This window comes from Cannabis sativa, chromosome X (assembly GCF_029168945.1).
Source record: "Cannabis sativa cultivar Pink pepper isolate KNU-18-1 chromosome X, ASM2916894v1, whole genome shotgun sequence".
Classification (NCBI taxonomy): Eukaryota; Viridiplantae; Streptophyta; class Magnoliopsida; order Rosales; family Cannabaceae; genus Cannabis; species Cannabis sativa.
In genome coordinates this window covers 54,252,789-54,273,236 of record NC_083610.1, presented here as the reverse complement: position 1 = coordinate 54,273,236, position 20,448 = coordinate 54,252,789, and the positions used below count along the sequence as shown (strand labels likewise).

General features: G+C 35.7%; 3 protein-coding genes across 9 annotated transcripts in view; 2 read left to right on the top strand and 1 right to left on the bottom strand.

Moving 5' to 3' along the window:
• Window positions 1–17,416, top strand: part of LOC115722410 (chaperone protein dnaJ 1, mitochondrial) — a 29,698-nt gene extending 12,282 nt beyond the window's left edge. For 2 of the 7 annotated variants that reach the window (XM_061106784.1, XM_061106779.1), the window contains 6 exons: window positions 4,375–4,431; window positions 5,413–5,461; window positions 5,561–5,633; window positions 14,489–14,578; window positions 16,274–16,461; window positions 16,851–17,416. In XM_061106784.1, coding sequence (XP_060962767.1) covers window positions 4,375–4,431; window positions 5,413–5,461; window positions 5,561–5,633; window positions 14,489–14,578; window positions 16,274–16,373 — 369 coding nt within the window. In that variant the 3' untranslated portion in view covers window positions 16,374–16,461; window positions 16,851–17,416. The other 5 variants (XM_061106782.1, XM_061106783.1, XM_061106781.1 and 2 more) reach the window with 5 other exon arrangements.
• On the top strand, window positions 11,736–12,396 carry LOC115712946 (small ribosomal subunit protein uS15-like). The gene has a single exon (XM_061106786.1). The coding sequence runs from the start codon at window positions 11,802–11,804 to the stop codon at window positions 12,255–12,257; it is 456 nt and encodes a 151-aa protein (XP_060962769.1). The 5' UTR covers window positions 11,736–11,801; the 3' UTR covers window positions 12,258–12,396.
• A 92-nt stretch (window positions 17,417–17,508) lies between the features above and the next one.
• LOC115712939 (purine permease 1) lies at window positions 17,509–20,420 on the bottom strand. Its single transcript, XM_030641372.2, has 2 exons — window positions 19,516–20,420; window positions 17,509–17,980 (listed from the first exon to the last, which is right to left on the bottom strand). The coding sequence occupies exons 1-2, from the start codon at window positions 20,233–20,235 to the stop codon at window positions 17,630–17,632; spliced, it is 1,071 nt and encodes a 356-aa protein (XP_030497232.2). The 5' UTR covers window positions 20,236–20,420; the 3' UTR covers window positions 17,509–17,629.
• Window positions 20,421–20,448: the final 28 nt, after the last annotated feature.

Here is a 20,448-nt window from a genome sequence, read left to right as displayed (position 1 = left end):
TGGACCATAAATTGATTGGTTCGAATTATTTGGAATGGAGTAAGACGATTTGACTATATTTGAGGAGTATTGACAAAGATGATCACTTGACTGATGATCCTAAAAAAAAAAAGATGATTCAAGAAAAATATGACTCCATGAGATGCTTGCTTGCTCCTTCAAATTTAAAATTCTATCGATGATGAAATAATTAGTTTGATTAATCATTGTGAATTGGTTAAAGAACTAATGGATTACTTGGAGTTTTTGTATTTTGGAAAAGACAACATATCTCACATATATGATGTTTGCAAAGCCTTTTATCATGCAGAGAAACAAGATTAGTCTCTTATGAGTTACTTTATGGCATTTAAAAAAAATACATGAAGAGTGTAAACAATGTTGAAGAGAATTGTGTATATTATTCCATAGAGTAGTATATATTTATTTACAAAGCTAGGAGACTAAATGTGAAACTACTAAATACAAGTTACCCTAATTTTTACAACTAATATACATTTAATATTCTAACATTGCCCCTCAAGCTGGAGCATAGATGTTACTTATTCCCAGCTTGTTACAAAGATAATCAACTCGCATCCCATTCAAAGCCTTTGTAAAAATATCTCCTAATTGTTCTTCAGTCTTCACATATCTTGTGGAGATCAGACCTTGTTGAATTTTCTCACAAACAAAATGACAATCAATCTCAATGTGCTTAGTTCGCTCGTGGAACACGGGATTTGAGGCAATATGAAGAGCAGCTTGATTATCACACCACAATTTTGCTGGAATAGAAGTCTTAAACTCGAATTCAGTCAAAAGTTGATAAATCCATATTACCTCACACACAGACTGTGCCGTAGCTCTATATTTTGATTCAGCACTGGATCTGAACATAACATTTTGTTTCCTACTCTTTCAAGAGATGAGATTGCCCCTAACAAATACACAATATCCTGGAATGGATCGTTTATCTATCTTGGAGCAAACGCAATCTGCATCAGAGAAACACTCAATCTGGGTATGTCCATGATCCTTGTAAACTATACCTCGTCCTAGTGCTCCTTTCAAGTAACATAAAATTTGCTCCAATGCTGCCCAATGATGAATTGTTGGAGAAGACATAAACTGACTAATGACACTAACTGAGAATGCAATATTTGGATGAGTCACAATTAGATAATTAAACTTTCCAACCAATTTGTGATATTTCTCAAGATGTTCAAATGATTCCCCATCACGTGTAAGATGCACATGTAGATTCATTGGAGCATTATAAGGTTTTGCTCCAAATTTTCCTGTCTCAGTCCCACTTTTATTGTTACTTTAGTTGATGGTTCACTATCTTCTGTTCTTGGATCTGGCTCCCACACCTTTGCTCACTTTGTCATCAGTCTTACATTTACCTAATTTGTCCTTTAATTTGCTTTCTGTTAGTCAACTCACTCGTAATCTAAATTGTTCAATCTCATTCTTTCTTGATAATTGTTTGTTTCATGATCTTATGACAAAGAAGATTATTGGTAAAAGACATGAATCTGGTGGCCTTTATGTTCTTGATCCACATTCAGCAACCTCTATTGCTTGTCCGAGTGTTGCTTCTGCTTTTAAGGCTCATTGTTGTTTGGGCCATTCATCCCTTTCTTTGCTTAAAAAACTCTATCCTCAGTATAGTAAGGTATCTTCATTAGATTGTGAGTCATGACAGTTTGCCAAACATCATCGTGTTAGTTTGAGTCATCGAGTCAATAAATCTGGTAGTATTCCTTTTGAGTTAGTTCATTCTAATGTTTGGGGTCCTTCTCTTATTTTGTCTGAACTTGAATTCAGGTATTTTGTTACTTTTGTGGATGATTATTCTCGTATAACTTGGTTATATTTAATGAAAAATCGTTCTGAGTTGTTTTCTGTATTTGTGCTTTTTGTGCTGAAATTCAAATTCAATTCAATGTGTCTGTTCGTACTTTGCGAAGTGATAATGCCATAGAGTACACATCTGCTCAATTTCAATTTTACAAGACCTCTAATGACATGCTTCATGAAACTTCTTGTGTTGATATTGCACCTCAAAATGGGGTAGCAGAATGTAAAAACAGACATCTTCTTGAAACGGCATGTGTCCTCTTGTTTCAAATGAAAGTTTCTAAATCTTTTTGGGCTGATGCAGTTTCCACAGCATGCTTTCTTATTAATCGCATGCCATCCTCTGTACTTAATGGTGAGATCCCATTTAAAATTCTTTTTCCTTGTAAGTCATTGTTTCCAGTTGCTTCTCGGGCATTTGACAGTGTTTGTTTTGCTCACGATGTCCGTCCACATGTCACCAAATTAGACCCTAAGGCATTAAAGTGTGTCTCTCTTGGTTATTCTCGTATTCAGAAAGGGTATATGTGTTATTGTCCAGATCTCAACAAATATGTTATTTCTATTGATGCTACTTTTGTAGAAAATACACCTTAATTTTCATCTTCACCTACTCCTCGTTAGGTGGAGGATGATGATTTGTTGGTATATTCTGTCACATTCTCTGCGTCTGATACATGTTCTGACGAGTCTCTTGTTCCGTTACCTGCCTCGGTCATAGCTCCCAAAATGCCTACACCTCCACCACCTCCACCACTTCCTAGGCCTCCTATAGTGTACACTAGGCGTCCACCTCCTCCACCTCCCATTTCATGTCTTGTACCTGCATCTTCGTCATCAGATCTAGAACTTAAAGATGATCTTCCCATTGCACTACGTAAAGGTAAATGCCGATGTACATATCTTATTTCTTTTTTTGTTTCTTATAATCATCTCTCCTTTTCTTTATGCTCTTTCATTGCTTCTTTTGATTCTATCACTATTTTTAAAACTATTCGTGAAGCAATGTCTAATAATGGTTGGCTTGCTGCAATGATAGAAGAGATGAATGCTTTAGTTGCAAATAGTTGGGACTTGGGTTAATTTATCTTCAGGAAAGCAAGCTATAGAGTGCAAATGGGTGTATATTGTTAAATTTAATTAAAATGGAACAATTGCTCGCTTAAAGGCCTGTCTTGTTGCCAAGAGTTATGCTCAAACTTATGGAGTGGACTATTGTGACACTTTTTCTCCTGTTGCTAAATTCACATCTGTTCGACTGTTCATTTTCATGGCAGCTACTTATCATTGGTCTGTGCATCAACTTGATATTAAAAATGTTTTTTTTCATGGAGATCTTGAGGAAAAAGTGTATATGGAGCAACCTCCTGGGTTTGTTGCTCAGGGGGAGTTTGTCGTCTTCACAAATCTTTATATGGATTGAAATAAAGTTCTCGAGCTTGGTTTGGTAAATTTAGTTAAACTATTGAGAGATTTGTTTTGTTGAAAAGTAAGTCAGATCATTCTGTGTTCAATAGATCAACTGTTGGTATCATTTTGTTAGTGGTGTATGTTGATGACATCGTTATTACTAGAAATGATACTAAAGGTATCTCATCCCTTAAGTCTTTCATTCATACCCAGTTTCATCCGAAGGATTTAGGGGTGTTCAAGTATTTCTTGGGAGTTGAAGTTACTCATGGTAAACAATGTATTTTTTTTTTCTCAAAGAAAGTATGTACTTGATTTGTTAACTAAGATAGGAAAATTGGAAGCAAAACCTTGTAATGCTCCAATGAATCTAGCTGTGCATCTTACACGTGATGGAGAACCATTTGAAGATCTTGAGAAATATCGATTGTCATTTTGTTTGTGAGAAAATTCAACAAGCCCTGATCTCCACATGATATGTGAAGACCGAAGAACAATTATGAAATATTTTTACAAATGCTTTGAATGGGGTGTAAATTGATTATCTTTGTAACAAGTTGGACTTAACATTTATGCTCCAGCTTCAAAGGGATTGTTATATTAGTTGTAAAAATTAATTTAATTATATTTAGTAGTTATCTGTTTATTCTTCTAGCTATGCATATAAATATATAAGAATATAATACACAATTTTATTTACCATTTTCTACACATTCAGAACTCATAAGAGAATTCAGTTACATCCTTTCATGAACATCCGATAGAATCTGATGAAAGTATAATTAACGCTTAATATGGCTGATTATTGTGCAAACTTCCATATCTTATCCTAAGACGTTTATATGATCTTGTGGAAGTGTCAAGATCAAAGTATTAGGTTTCGTCTGTAGATATACATTCAGTTTTTATTTTGTAGTGCTTGCTTACATATTAACTTTTAGTAAGGTTTTGTTGATAATTATTATTGTAGTTTTGAAAATGATTTATTATATCTATTTTAATTGATTTATTAATATATTTAATTTGGAATTATATTTAATATAATTACAGAAGTTACTCATCTGCATTTATGACTTTTAAGTTGCAATATAATCTGTAGAGATTTTTGTGTTATTTCAGGCAATCCTTGGTGGTAAGGTTGAGGTGCCAACATTGTCAGGGAAGACACAAGTAAAAGTATGATGCTGCCTCTATCCAAGTCTTCTTATTGATTTTCTTGTATATGTATTACATAATATGATGTGTTAAATGTTTAAGCTTTTAATTTTCATGTTTATCATGTTACCATGGCTTTCTTTTTCCATAAGTGAGGCTCCCGAATAAATTTGGGAGGTGGTGTCTAAGACAAGTGATCTTTGTCTTTTTTTTTTTTAAAACACGATGAGTTAAATGAGTGTTTTCACTAGCGAACAAGCAATCTGGATATTTAACAAATTCCCCCTAGTATGAGTACCAAATTTTCTGTATGTGTGCAATTTAATAACATGATTGTGGATGTAGACAAAATTTTTATATTTACTTATTAAGTTCTCCAGCTTTGGAGTCTCTTGCTATTTCTGTATGCCTCTTATGCCTTAACAAGTTAAATTAATGTGTTTCTCCTTTATATCACGAAGATTATATTTCGAAAATTAGGCACATTAGTGCTGTTCCCTGCATCGGTACAGTACCCTAACTTTTCATGTGCTGGTGCTAAAAATACGTGCAAAGCTACTTTTTAAGATCAATTAGTTTTAGAAATTGGTTCGCCATGTATATCTGTGTTAGCTTCTTGTTCCTATATGGTTTTTTTTTGGTCAAGAAGAAAGAAGCTTCATTAAATCAAATTACAATTGAGCTATTGATGTAATCACTCTATGCTCATTCCTAGTGAGCTTTCTATGAGTAACATTTTGCACCCCATTTTTAAGACTATTTAATCTCCTTATCTATGTAAGCAGCAGTGTAAGAAAATTCATTGTAAATACATTTGTTCCTATTATTCCAAATATGTAGACTGTAGCAGCAAACACATTAGCTAGAATGTCTGTCAACAAATCTTGTTCCTATATGTTTTTTTTTTGCTTACTCTTGTTCCTATATGTTGTTATTAAATAAGATTTACTTATATTCAGCTTTTCACTTACTCTTCATTGCTTGTAATTATTGGCTTCTCAGATACCTATGGGAGTTCAGCATGGACATCTTCTAATACTAAGAGGCAAAGGTTACCAAACTAGTCTCCTACTGTGCTTGAAAGCTTGCTACCTTTTTGTTTTTTGTTATCCTTTAATCCTCACATTTTTGTAAATTTGTGATACTGCAGGACTTCCAAAGCCCGGCCTTCTTATTAACCACCATGGAGATCAGTATGTGCGCTTTAGTATCAAATTTCCCACGTAAGGTCTCGAGGTCTCAACGATCAATGAGTTTCTTTCTTTCTTTTCTTCTTTTTACAAAACTGCCTTGTTTAATTGGATAAGAATACAAGGGTGTAGTATAACCACAGGTATCACAGCAATATAAAATGTGGCACGCACAAAAATAAACCAAAAGAACATTAGAAAATAAACTTTCACTCTCATTGAACTAGAGAATGGAAAATAAAATAAACTCACTCTCAATGAACATTAGAAAATAAACTTTCACTCTCAATGAACTAGTGAATGGGAAATCTATTTACATTATACAGCCAAAAAACAACTCAAGGCCTATTCTTCTCCAAAGGCAGTTTGCCTCATTGATGGGTGAAAGAGTAACATTTTTATTGAAACAAAACTGCCTTGTATTAATTTAAAAGAAGTGTACTTCAAAAATCCACAAGTATCATCAACAAAGAAAGTTGATACAAAGAATTAGGAAAACAGAAACTAGAGAGCGGAATGAATAGAAAAAAATAATTACAAAATGTTATGATCCCATATCGACTAAGAGATTGATTGGTGGTATATAACTACTTAAGACTTGTTAGATATTAGATGTATATTAGCTGTAAAAGAATTAGATATTTAGTAGATATTTAGTAGATATTTAGTCTCCTAACTTTGTATATAAATATGTATTATTCTATGAAATCAACACACAATTCGAATCACTATTTTCTACATGGTATCAGAGCATTGTGATTCAAAATTCGAAATTCGAAGTTAGGGTTCTGAATAAAAAAAAAAAAAGAAAAATTAGGATTTGAGTTTAGGGTTGTTTTTTCGAAAATCCTATTTGGAGTGAACATTTTTTCTCACCGCCCACATAGGAGGACTGCCCAGCCGCCGATCTACGAACCCCCGAAGTCCGGTCGCCGGATTCCTCGCGCGTGGGGCTCACGCGCCGCCTGAAGCTTCTGCGCGTGGGGCTCACGCGCCGGCGCGTGGAGGCGCGTGTGACGGCGCCTTCGACGGCGTTCTGTTGCCGATTCTTCACTGGGTTCTTCTAAGCCCACTCGCATCTGTTCTAGGTTGTAATTCGGTATTTGTTTGTTTTCTTCGTGTTTGGGTGTTCATTCTTTGGTGTTCTTTTGTTCTTTTTCTTTGTCCTTTGTGTTTGCTTTTGAGATTATGGCAGAGATAAGATCAGATTCAAAATCAGTTGTTGTTTCTGATGTTGTTCCCGTGATGTCTAAAATTACGGATCATAAGTTGATTGGTTTGAATTATTTGGAATGGAGTAAGACGATTCGATTGTATTTGAGGAGTATTGACAAAGATGATCACTTGACTGATGATCCTCCTGAAGAAACAAACGATTCAAGGAAAATATGGCTCCGTGAGGATGCTCGCTTGTTCCTTCAAATTCGAAATTCTATCGATAATGAGGTAATTAGTTTGATTAATCATTGTGAATTGGTTAAAGAACTAATGGGTTACTTGGAGTTTTTGTATTCTGGCAAAGACAACATATCTCGCATATATGATGTTTGCAAAGCTTTTTATCGCGCGGAGAAACAAGATAAGTCTCTTATGAATTATTTTATGGCTTTCAAGAAAACATATGAAGAACTTAATGTGCTATTACCCTTTAGTCCTGATGTAAAAGTTCAACAGCGCCAACGAGAACAGATGGCTATTATGAGTTTTCTTGCAGGACTCTCATCTGAATTTGACTCTGCAAAGTCACAAGTTCTCTCTGGTTCTGATGTCTCCTCTTTACAAGATGTGTTTACTCGTGTTCTTCGCACAGAGACTACCTCTTCAACTCCTCTTAATAGCGCCTTGGTGAGTCGTAATAATTCTGCACCGGAAAGAAACTCTACTCCCAGTGGATTTAAAGGAGGTAATTCACAAGGACCTGATAACCGCACACCAAATTCTGGGAGCATCATGTGCAATTATTGTAAGAAACCAGGCCACACCAAGTTTGAGTGTAGGAAGTTACAATTTAAGAATCGACAACAACACTCTGCCAATATTGCAAGCACTAGTGATGCATCTGACAAATCGGTCCTTATTTCTGCTGATGAATTTGCCAAGTTCTCAAGGTATCAGGAAACACTTAAGTCTTCATCTTCTTCTGTCACTGCGATTGCTGATTCAGGTAACTCTAATGTATGCCTTCTTTCCAAATCCTCAAAATGGGTCATTGATTCTGGTGCCACAGATCATATGACAGGTAATTCCCGTCTCTTTTCCACTTTTCAGTCTCACAGTCCCACTTCTGTTGTCACCTTAGCTGATGGGTCAACAGCTTCTGTTCTTGGATCTGGCACTATTGTTCCTACACCTATGCTATCTTTGTCATCAGTCTTACATTTACCTGATTTGTCCTTTAATTTGCTTTCTGTTAGTCAACTCACTCGTAATCTAAATTGTTGCATCTCATTCTTTCCTGATCATTGTTTGTTTCAGGATCTTATGACGAAGAAGATTATTGGTAAAGGACATGAATCTAGTGGCTTGTATGTTCTTGACCCACTTCCGCCAACCTCTATTGTTTGTTCGAGTGTTGCTTCCGCTTTTGAGGCTCATTGTCGTTTAGGTCATCCATCCCTTCCTTTGCTCAAGAAACTGTGTCCCCAATATAGTAGTTTATCTTCGTTAGATTGTGAGTCATGTCAGTTTGCCAAACATCATCGTGTTAGTTTGAGTCCACGTGTCAATAAACGTGCTAGTGTTCCTTTTGAGTTAGTTCATTCTGATGTTTGGGGTCCTTCTCCTATTTTGTCTCAACTCGGATTCGTGTATTTTGTTACTTTTGTGGATGATTATTCTCGTGTAACTTGGTTATATTTAATGAAAAATCGTTCTGAGTTGTTTTCTATATTCTGTGCTTTTTGTGCTGAGATTCAAACTCAATTTAATGTATCTATTCGTACTTTGAGAAGTGATAATGCCAAAGAGTACACGTCTGCTCAATTTCAATCTTATATGACCTCTAATGGCATGCTTCATGAAACTTCTTGTGTTGATACGGCACCTCAGAATGGTGTTGCAGAACGTAAAAACAGACATCTTCTTGAAACTGCACGTGCTCTCTTGTTTCATATGAAAGTTCCTAAACCTTTTTGGGCCGATGCAGTTTCCACGGCATGCTTTCTTATTAATCGCATGCCATCCTCTGTTCTTAATGGTGAAATTCCATTTAAAATTCTTTTTCCTAATAAGTCATTATTTCCAGTTGCTCCGCGAGATGGTAGTGTTTGTTTTGCTCGCGATGTCCGTCCATCTGTCACCAAATTAGACCCTAAGGCACTAAAGTGTGTCTTTCTTGGTTATTCTCGTCTTCAGAAAGGGTATAGGTGTTATTGTCCTGATCTCAACAAATATCTTGTTTCTATTGATGTTACCTTTGTAGAAAATACACCTTATTTTTCATCTTCCACTACTTCTACTAGTCCGGGGGAGGATGATGATTTGTTAGTTTATTCTGTCACATCCTATGCGCCTGCTACATGTTCTGGCGGGTCTCTTGTTCCTTCACCTGTCTCGGTCGTCACCCCCGCAATACCACCTCCACCACTCCCTCGGCCTCCACCACCTCCACCACTCCCTCGGCCTCCACCACCTCCACCACCTCTACCACCTCCACCACTCCCTCGGCCTCCTATAGTGTACACCAGGCGCCCCCCTCCTCCACCTCCTGTTTCATGTCCTGCACCTGCATCTTCATCATCAGATCTGGAAATCTCAGATGATCTTCCCATTGCACTACGTAAAGGTAAACGCCAATGTACTTTTCCTATTACTTCTTTTGTGTCTTATAATCATCTCTCTTCTTCTTCTTGTTCTTTTATTGCTTCTCTTGATTCTATCACTATTCCTAAAACTGTTCGAGAAGCGATGTCTCATCCTGGTTGGCTTGCTGCAATGATAGAAGAGATGAATGCTTTGGTTGCGAATGGTACTTGGGTCTTGGTTGATTTACCTTCCGGAAAACAGGCCATCGGGTGTAAATGGGTGTTCACGGTTAAATTCAATCCAGACGGCACAGTTGCTCGCTTAAAGGCCCGTCTTGTTGCCAAGGGTTATGCTCAAACCTATGGAGTGAACTATTGTGATACTTTTTCTCCTGTTGCTAAACTCACATCTGTTCGACTGTTCATTTCCATGGCAGCTACTCATCATTGGCCTTTGCATCAGCTTGATATTAAAAATGCTTTTCTTCATGGAGATCTTGAGGAAGAAGTATATATGGAGCAACCTCCTGGGTTTGTTGCTCAGGGGGAGTTAAGGCGAATTTGTCATCTTCGCAAATCTTTATATGGATTGAAACAAAACCCTCGTGCTTGGTTTGGTAAATTTAGTTAGGCTGTTGAGAAGTTTGGTTTGTTGAAAAGTAAGTCAGATCATTCTGTGTTTTATAAAAGATCAACTGTTGGTATCATTTTGTTAGTGGTGTAAGTTGATGACATCGTTATTACTGGAAATGATACTGAAGGCATCTCATCCCTTAACTCTTTCATTCACACCTAGTTTAACACGAAAGATTTAGGAGAGTTCAAGTATTTCTTGGGGATTGAAGTTACTCGGAGTAAACAAGGTATTTTTCTGTCTCAAAGAAAGTATGTACTTGATTTGCTAACTGAGACATGGAAATTAGGAGCAAAACCTTGCAATGCTCCGATGAATCCAGCTGTGCATCTTACACGTGATGGGAAACCATTTGAAGATCCTGAGAAATATCGCAGGTTAGTTGGAAAGTTGAATTATTTAACTGTGACTCGTCCAGATATTGCATTCCCGGTTAGTGTTATCAGTCAGTTCATGTCTTCTCCAACAATTCATCATTGGGCAGCATTAGAACAAATTTTATGTTACTTAAAAGGAACACCAAGACGAGGTATAGTTTACAAGGATCATGGACATACCCAGATTGGGTGTTTTTCTGATGCAGATTGGGCAGGCTCCAAGGTAGATAGACGATCCACTTCAGGATATTGGGTATTTGTTGGGGGCAATCTGGTCTCTTGGAAGAGTAAGAAACAAAATGTTGTATCTAGATCCGATCTTTGAATCAGAATATAGAGCTATGGCCCAGTCTGTGTGTGAGGTAATATGGATTTATCAGCTTTTGACTGAATTCGGGTTTAAGACTTCTATTCCAGCAAAATTATGGTGTGATAATCAAGCTGCTCTTCATATTGCCTCGAATCCCGTATTCCACGAGCGAACTAAGCACATTGAGATTGATTGTCATTTTGTTCGTGAGAAAATTCAACAAGGTCTGATCTCCACAGGATATGTGAAGACCGGAGAACAACTAGGAGATATTTTTACAAAGGCTTTGCATGGGGTGCGGGTTGATTATCTTTGTAACAAGCTGGGCATGATTAACATCTATGCTCCAGCTTGAGGGGGAGTGTTAGATATTAGATGTATATTAGCTGTAAAAGAATTAGATATTTAGTAGATATTTAGTAGATATTTAGTCTCCTAACTTTGTATATAAATATGTATTATTCTATGAAATCAACACACAATTCGAATCACTATTTTCTACAAGACTGTTGGGATCCCACATTAACTAAGTACGGTTTTGGTTGGTGGTTTATAGCTACTTAGGCACCCTCCTCTCTTATGGTAGCTTTTGGGAGTGAGTTCTACTACCTAAGTATTTCTCGAGTGGTTATAAACCACCAACCAAACCCCTTTCTAGAGAGGACGTCCATGGTGGTCCACTCTATGATGGACTTTTGCAACGTCGATCGATCCCACTTGAGGGTGCATGCCACTGATACCATTTATTACTATCATAGAGGGTGTTCAAGTAGTTATTAACTACCAACCAATCTCATACTTAGTCAATGTGGGATCCTAACAATATACCTTTTCTTAGAGAGGACGTCCATGGTGGCCCACTCTATGGTGAACTTTTGCAATGTCGATCCCACTTGAGGGTGCATGCCGCTGATACCATTTATTACAATCACAAAGGGTGTTCAAGTACTTACTAACCACCAACCAATCTCATACTTAGTGTGGGATCCTAACATAACACTAGAAATTGTGACTTGAGCAAAGGCAGTGAGGATTATTTCAAAAGAACCTGCCTTCATACCACAACTTTTTGGAGAATAGTTCTGATCTCTTCAGTAACCAGAAGGTTGAAGACGGATCTCTTCAGCGCCTCCAACCATGGGTCGTATGCACAGCTGCGGTAAGGGTATCTCCGCCTCAGCTCTTCCATACAAGAGAAGTTCACCAAGTTGGCTCAAGATCTCTTCTCAAGATGTCGAGGACAACATTTGCAAGTTTGCAAAGAAGGGTCTTACACCATCTCAGATTGGTGTGATTCTTCGTGACTCTCACGGTATTGCTCAGGTTAAGAGCGTTACTGGAAGCAAGATTTTGCGTGTTCTCAAGGCTCACGGTCTTGCCCCCAAAATTCCTGAGGATCTGTATCATCTTATTAAGAAGGCAGTCTCTATTAGGAAGCATCTTAAGAGGAACATGAAGGACAAGGATTCTAAGTTTCGATTGATTTTGGTTGAGAGCAGGATACACAGACTTGCACGTTACTACAAAAAGACCAAGAAGCTTCCCCCAGTGTGGAAATACGAGTCAACAACCGCTAGCACCCTTGTTGGTTAGGTTCGCTACATTAATAGTTGCTGCTGTTTTGGTTTAGAATGTACTATAAGAAGATGAATTAAGTTTTGTTTCTAAATGTGGAGCTTTGTAGTTCTTGACTGTATTTGTCTTGGAGTTGTGTATTTGGTTTTTGGCACTACTTATTCTTAGTTGCTAAAAATACACAGGGTATTTATACAGAGGAAAAGATCAGATCTGATCTTTACAAATAGGAAACTAAATCAGCTAAATAAAGACTTGACCTTAGGATATTTAGTGCAATGTGGACGATTAAAATTATCCAAATTCTGTTATACATAATCACAATCTTTGAATTTTAGGAGTCGCATTGACTAGCTTGATTTCCTACCGTTAGAATTGGATCTTGACTTGGTCCTTTATTCTAGGAGTAGGAAGACAAACCTAAACTGGTTGAATAAAATCAAAGGGATTCTTCACCAGTTAACAATCTTACAAACTGATCAAGAAGACGTAAATATTACATACAAATTCTACAGCAAAATATTCAAACATTAAGAGTGCTTTTGGTAATACTTTTTTAATTAGTTTTTTATTTTTTAAATTAAAAAAGCGAAAATATTTTCTAGAAGTATGTTCTATAAAACCGTTTTCACTTTTTAATTTTTAATTGAGAATCAATATTTTAAAAATTTTGAAAACAAAACAAAGTCACTTTTAAAATTTTTTTAAACAATTTTTTTTTCCTTTTAATCAATATTTTAAACTTCGACCAAACCTAGATCTTGGAAACTCGACCCTAACCGGGACCCCGACCTAGACCTCAGACCCAAACCACGACCTGGACCTAGACCCGGATCTGGACCCAGGACCCAAACCCCAGACCTTAACCTAGACCTCAGACCCGACCCGACCCTGAACCTGATGCAGACCCTGGACCCAAACCCTGACCCGACTCGAACTTGGCCCCAGACCCTAGACCTAGACCTAGACCTGGACCTCGGACCCAATGCCGGACCTGGAACTGGCCTCGGTCCCGACCCTGGGGCTAGCCCCGGTCCCAGCCCCGGACCCCGACCCCTAACTCGAATTTGGACTTAGACCCTGGACCCAAACCCTGATCCAGACCCAGACCCCGGATCCCGACCTCGTCCCTGACGCGGACCCCGGATCCAGACACATTTTTGTTTTTAAAAATAAAATTTGAAAATTTTACTTTTATTTTTGTGGTTAAAAAATTCAAAAACAAAAGTGTTACCAAACACCACCTAAACTAACACCCAACTCTGAAATCTCCTTAGCTCCTCCTCAAGCGTTAATCATTTCCAGCTTGAAGAGCTTGTTTATAACCCTAAACCCTAAACTCTAAGTTTGTTTAGGGTCCAAAGTTTGTTTGAATAATAGAACAAAAGTAATATATTCTTTATTTTTTCTACAATACTGAACTGAAGTTTGTCAACTTTAACGTGGAATTAAGATTCTCTTGTCCAAAACAGCTTTCCCAAATTGTGATTAGCCAATAGCTTTAGACAGTATTGAAAATGGGGGAGTATATACATACATATTGAAAATGGGGGAGTATATACATACATATATGTGCTGTTTTTTTTTCTCTTTACCAAAAAAAAAAAAGAAACTTCGCCCCGTTTGCACCTAATCCTACAATTTTTGAGTAACAGGGATTATAGCAATAGCTATGTAGAGTTTAAGAGCAACTCGAATATCAGACTTTGTGGGAGAAACCCACATGCCTGATCATTTGAGTTACCTCTCTTGGTATGTTCATTCTGTTTTCTAACTATTTTAAATGATGTATTTCAATGCTATTAGTTAGTGAATGACATGAAAATTTGAGACGATAATTTTTATCACAGTAAATTTTTTTGTTGGTTGACTTGTAAGAGTATCTTTTGTTCTTTGAGTAACAACTTTGGCCGTAGTGACTCTCGAATCCCATGAGCTATATGTCTTTGTTCACCCTCAACATTAGCTGCCATTATGGTTGAGTTTTTATCCCAAGTCACAATACTATTAGCCTAAGGCATTCCTGAAATCTTCAGTCAATTTTTCTTATGTTTATAATGTTTGCTAATGCTGTGTCAGCCACTTATTTTATAAGATTTAGTTGCTGGTTCTCTAACATAAGATGAAAACCAGTCGCTTTTACTGGGCTTTGAATTGTCAACTGTGCTTTAAAATTGTAATTTATTAAACTATTGGTGATGGACTAAATGCATTTACCTCCATTTTCATATTTGTTGCCCCGTCTTCAGAAAATTAAATGAACGGCAACATGCTCTTTTGGAGGAATTTGCAAAGGAGGAAATAAATCAAGGAGAAAATAGTTTGAACGAGGGAAACTGGTAAGCCAATGCCTGTCTATAATACTTGTTTTTCTTATTATCTGTGAGAATGATAACATGGTAAGGTCTACTAAATTTAAATTTTATGGTTTGTGGTAGGCATGAATAAGAACATTATATTTGTGATGCTTTGCTTTCTTGTTTGTATTGTTATTGCTGTGTCTTTATGTGAGAAAGGAGGGAAAACATGGTATATACATAGGGGCCATCTACAATGGGGCACACAAAATGTCCTTATAGCGGGGTACGATATAATTGAGGCACTTAAATTATTTTTATGACAGTTGTTTTTTCTTTTTGATGAAATGACAGTTGTTAATTAGTCATAGCAGGCCTTCTACAAGTTTTCGAGAATTTCATGATAACTTACACTGTCCAAATTAGAGTTAAAATAGTTTATTGCCCCAGTACCTTTTTTTTTTATTTTAATGAACTGGAATTTCTTAAAAATTTGGGAAAGGGTTTATGCTATGACTATATAAACATCATTATTAAAAAATTGGGAAAAAACTATTAAAAGTGCTTCAATTAGACCGTGTGTTACTGTTGCGTATCCTAATGTAATGGCTTCCTACATATACTTTATACATGTTTTTTTTTTTTAAAAAAAAATAATAAGGTTAAGGTTCTTAGTATTTTTCTTACCTTATATATTTGGTTGGAAGTAATGAAATGAAATATAAAGGATATATTTTTATTTCATTTTTTTGTTTGGTTGTATTTTTAAGTATTAGAATGTTATTTCAATGGAATGATTTTCTATTATTTTGGTGGAACGATTATTCTATTTTGAAATGGAAAAAAAATCATTCCAATGCAAGATGAGAAAAAACTTAATAATTATTTTATCAATTTTTTTTTATACATTTTAAATTTGATTCTATTCCATTTGTATTCCTATTCTCATTCTCATTCATATTTCTATGTTTTTATTCCTCCAACCAAGCCCTATGTTTAATGTAGGAGAAGGAAAGAAAAATTTGAATTGACAAGTGGATAGACGTTAAAAAAATGTTGGGTTGGAGAGAATTTTGAGTGGGAGAAAAAATGGGTGGAAAATAAAATAGTGGGACTCACCTATTTGTTAATAACTTATATAGTAACAGATTTTTGGGAAAGAATCAAATTCTGGACTGTCACTTGGATCTTCAGAACGAAACATTTTGAAGATCTCTCCTTTTTAGACTTAAGCAGAGATTGGAGTGTGCTGTTGTAATAACCTTGGGTTTCTGTGACTGCTGTCACAAACTTTTCTACAGCTTTTTGGTTTTCTTCAAACAAAAATTATTTGAATCATACTTAAACTCATGTAACCACGGTTTTCCTCCGCCACAAGTGAGGGTCTTCAGTATTTATCGGCTAGGGGCCAGTCTAAGACATTGGCCTGTCTCCTTTTCAAAAAAAAATATAGTAACAGAATTATATATTTACCCTTATTTTGAAATTCATACAAAATTATTGATTGTAATTGTAATTGTATTTTTCATTTTATTTTATTTCATTCCATCGCACCAAATGACATAAGAAAAATACCTTAGGGTTAGTGTAGAAATTGCTAACTCAATCTTCCCATACATTGTAGTGGAATCTTTGAGAGATCTCCATTCAATCCTTTGTTCTCTCATCTGACTGTAATAAAGGTTTTTAAATGGATAACAGGCTTTACCAGCAGCTCTGTACTGGTTGAACTTACAGGTTGCAGAAGTTTTTTGAACATTTGGCGGGTCCTAAGTTTGTGCTTGAACTATCCATGTTCATTTTGATTCTTTTCTTCCTGAGCAAAAATGTCGGATGAAGGCAATTCTAATGGAGACTTCTGGGGCCAATGGTCAATGATAGGAGGATTGCTTCTTGTTCCTACTTTGGAATTGCACTGACACAAGGTATCATTGTTTTATCTTTCTTGCTTTAAATTCATCAGCAATTTGTTGTCTGCTTATAAGCGCTCTTTCTTTTGGTTTCTGATATAGTCCTCTCTAGACACATCAAGTTCTGGTTACTTAAATGTTTCAAGTGACAGTTGATTCAGTATTTTTTACCCTTTCTCTTTTAGTCTTAACCTAACATAGAAGTGTAAATTATATTTATTCCATACTTTATGATGAAGTTTATGATTGGTTTAGACATGCTTCTCGGACTCTTTCATGCGCACATCCGCTTATTCTCTCAGTGTCATGTTATTGGTAGTAGATCATATGGTGTTGTGGCTTTATTTAGCACCAAGTTAAGACAGTTTTGCATACATTGATAACTTTGTTGTATGGTTTTGCAGGGTCCATTTATCAGAAGTATTGTCTCTGTCTGAGAGAGGGAAAGGATGCTTGAGGAATTTTTAGTCGAATCATTATTTTTGCCGAAAGCATATTGATTTTCAGATAGATAGGTGACAGATTGAGATCTAGTAAATAATAATAGGTGATAAATACAGGTTTGGAGTGTGATATTTGATGAAGAGATCTCAGGTCTCGTTTAATGTTTTGGAAGGAGACCATTTGTTATTCAATTTTTGTAGTGGCCAATTCAGTTTCACAGGAAACCATTTTGGGAGCTCAAGAAATCCATGTCGTCCATTTCCAAACAGTGTCCACTTTTGTCCAAGGTGCTGCCAAATTTGAATCACCATATAAAAGCCGCTCGTACACTTCTTGGGAACCGCAGCACAGCAACTTGATATTATAGTTTCTTTATCTGTCGCTGCGTTTTATCTCGACATCTTTCATTAACATTTTGGTTTCTCTGTTTAGCATGTTTGTATTTGAAATTGTTGTGATCTGCAAGCTCAGCAGTCAAGTCTTAATTGGCAAAGTAATTTTGTTATAAACTTTTACACTTTTCTTACTTCGATTTTTTTTGTCATATATTAGCATGTTTACCCCTTCAAAGTGATTGTAACAGTAAAGTTTATTGCTACTTTTGCGAACTCAGTGACATTGCTAAACCCATTAATATTTGGTGCCACACCTTTCGGATGTCAAATGTCTAGACCTGGCTGATTGGAGATGCTTGTACTTCAAACTTTCCCAAGTGGAAATTAACAAAAAGAAAATTATTTCATGAAGTATCTAAAATGCCATGAATTTCTGATTCTTGGGGGGCCGGCATCTTCTTATTTTTATTGGTGTGTTTTATCTCACCATAAAAATAGGAGACAAAGCCCCAGAGAGAGAGTGCAAGTGAGACTCCTTTTTCGGCTTTGAAATTTTCACGGTAAAAAATAACAGCCAAAACCTCAGTCACCGGCAGGAGAGATGCAATTACAATCGCAGATACCAAAGATGAGGCGCAGAAGATGATTCCGATTGCTCCCAAGAAAAATGCTTGCCAAACTATTGCACTCCATACCAGCACCACATAGTATTCCGTTTCACCCATACCGAACTTTTTTGCTTCTCTTGGAATAACCTATCATTAATTAAATAAATGTATCATAATATATATATATATATAACTTTTCTAGTTGATTGAATCTGATAGAGAGAAAAAAAGAAAGAAGAAAAAAGAATATGATAGTTATAGCCACTTGAATGGGCAGCGTCCAAACTAAAAAGCAGCTTCCACTCCCAGCCGTCTTTTATTACTTTTTTTCATGATGGAATTTGATATCTTTATTTAGTTGGCAAAATTTGTACGATTCAGTGATAAGAACTTGGAAAACAACGTAAAGCCAAAAGCCATAGACTTTTCAAACTCAGCTATACCTTTCAGAATTTTGGATTTATCATAACCAATGTACAATTATTTTTTGACATGCAATATACAATTTTTTGAATAGGAAAAAAGAAAAAATATAAAATCTCAAAATCTAATTGCATATATTAAGGCAAGGAATTTTTTTTTTTTTTTTTTTTTTTGAAATTAGCGTAAGTATAAGGCAAGGAAAATGATTACTCATAATTACACCAACAAATTATACACATTGAAATATCATTAATTTTAATATAATTGTAAATAAAAAATATTAAGAAATTGCATAAATGGTCCACACTATTAGACTAATATAAACAATAACGAGTATTGGTAGGTGCACAATAAATGTAATCAGTATATACTAAATGATATGACTACTTAGACTTTTGTATATATTTGTTTTAAGTGTAAGTTTGCTATATGTCTTAGAGTGACGCTACACATATACACTTTTTGTATATATTAGAATAAAAAATTAGAATATTATTAAAGTAGAATCTCTATTTAAGAGATTATAACCAAATAGAATTATACTTGAAAAACAAATTCTAAACACCAAAAAATATCAATATAACAATAATAACAATAAACAATCCTTAATGCTACATTATAATAAAATTATTTTTGAGTAAATATAATATTTATTACAATTTAAAATAAATTATAAATTTTACATAAATAAATTTATAAAATAAAAAATATATGTATATATTTTATTGAGATGTAATTATTCTTATATAGAGGCCTATTTTGTTAATATTGGACTTGAATAATGTATAACTAATTACAATTTATAAATTATTCTTATTTATAATTGTCTCAAAGTGATATTTAATTTTTTTTTTATAATAAATTAGAAGTTATTTTTTAATAAAGTATTTTTAGATGGAGGTTATATTGTATTTACTAATAGTCTTTTAACTTGTTGAAATTGTAATTCAAAGAAAATCATGATGCCTTTCTTTAACACACAAAAGCAATAAGCACCGTCCGTTATATTTTACTTTCAAAGTTCATTCTATCTTATCGATCGATAATCAACTATTTTACTTTCCTTTCTTCTCGAAAAAAAAAAAAAAAACTTGTTTCTTTTTCTTACTAATTAGTCCTTATGTTTGTTCATTGTTTTAATTAAAATATTGATATTGTTTCATTCTAAACTCGTAGTGTAGTAAAATAAACTCCACCAACCAAATGAAATGATCATCAGTGAAAATAAAAATAAAAGAGGAAATATGAATAAAACTAACCTTGAAATCATTGTTAATAAGCATGCCGATGGTGCAAAAAACAGTGGCGAAAAAACACATGACCAACTGAACCTCCAAGACCAAGGAGTAAGTAATCCTCTGCTTCGATTTCTTGTACATCAACTCTACAAGCGGCAACACAAAGCCGTACAGAGCGGCCGCCGAGAGTGTCATAAAGAACCCCACTATGTACTCCTTCTCCGACTCTCCCTTGGGCCGGTCACCGCTCGTGTGGAGGGCCAGCACGGCCCCACCCATCGTCAGCAAAACGACAGCGTTTACCGAATACGACGTGAACTTCTGTTTCACTAGCAGATAAGCGAATGCGGCCGTGAATCCCAGGTGGGACGCTATTATTAGTGACAGAGTCGAGACCGGTAGCCGAGCCACGCCTTCCGCGTACAGGTAGTCGTCTAAGCCGGTCAGCAAGCCGATTAAGGCTGAGCTGAAGAACAAGAATGGCTTCATCTGGATGGGCTTAGCGGTTCTTGTGCAGCGGCGGCGGCGTTGGTAGTAAGCGGCGGCTAAGGGGAGTAGAATGATGGGCCAGCCACCGGTCTCGAGCCAGCTGGAGAGCCAGACTCGTTTGCCGCCGTGGATGAAGTAGAGCCGCATGACTAGTGGCCCCCCGCAGTTGCCGAGGGTTAGTAAGATGCAGCTTAGTATTAAAAGGCTTCTTTTTTGTTTGATTTTGGTGTTTTGATCTTCTTCCATTTCCATGGTAATAATATGGATTATGGATTTCGGACTACCATATCCCTTTTTATTTCTTGAAGTTTTTCTTTTAATATTATTATTTATCTTTTGATAATGATAAAGGATATTTTCAAGACATCAAATTATCAGTAAGAAAATGTTTTAGACTTTTTTTTTTTTGGAACATTGAAAATGTTTTAAATTGATGTATCTATTACAAAAAATGTTATAAATTTA

Excerpts from the sequence above, each read along its gene's own strand:
- LOC115712946 (XM_061106786.1), top strand. The coding sequence starts at position 11,802 with ATGGGTCGTATGCACAGCTGCGGTAAGGGTATCTCCGCCTCAGCTCTT.
- LOC115712939 (XM_030641372.2), bottom strand. The coding sequence starts at position 20,235 with ATGGAAATGGAAGAAGATCAAAACACCAAAATCAAACAAAAAAGAAGC. Across the intron at positions 17,981-19,515 it reads TTATTAACAATGATTTCAAG|GTTATTCCAAGAGAAGCAAA; the intron begins GTTAGTTTTATT and ends AATTAATGATAG.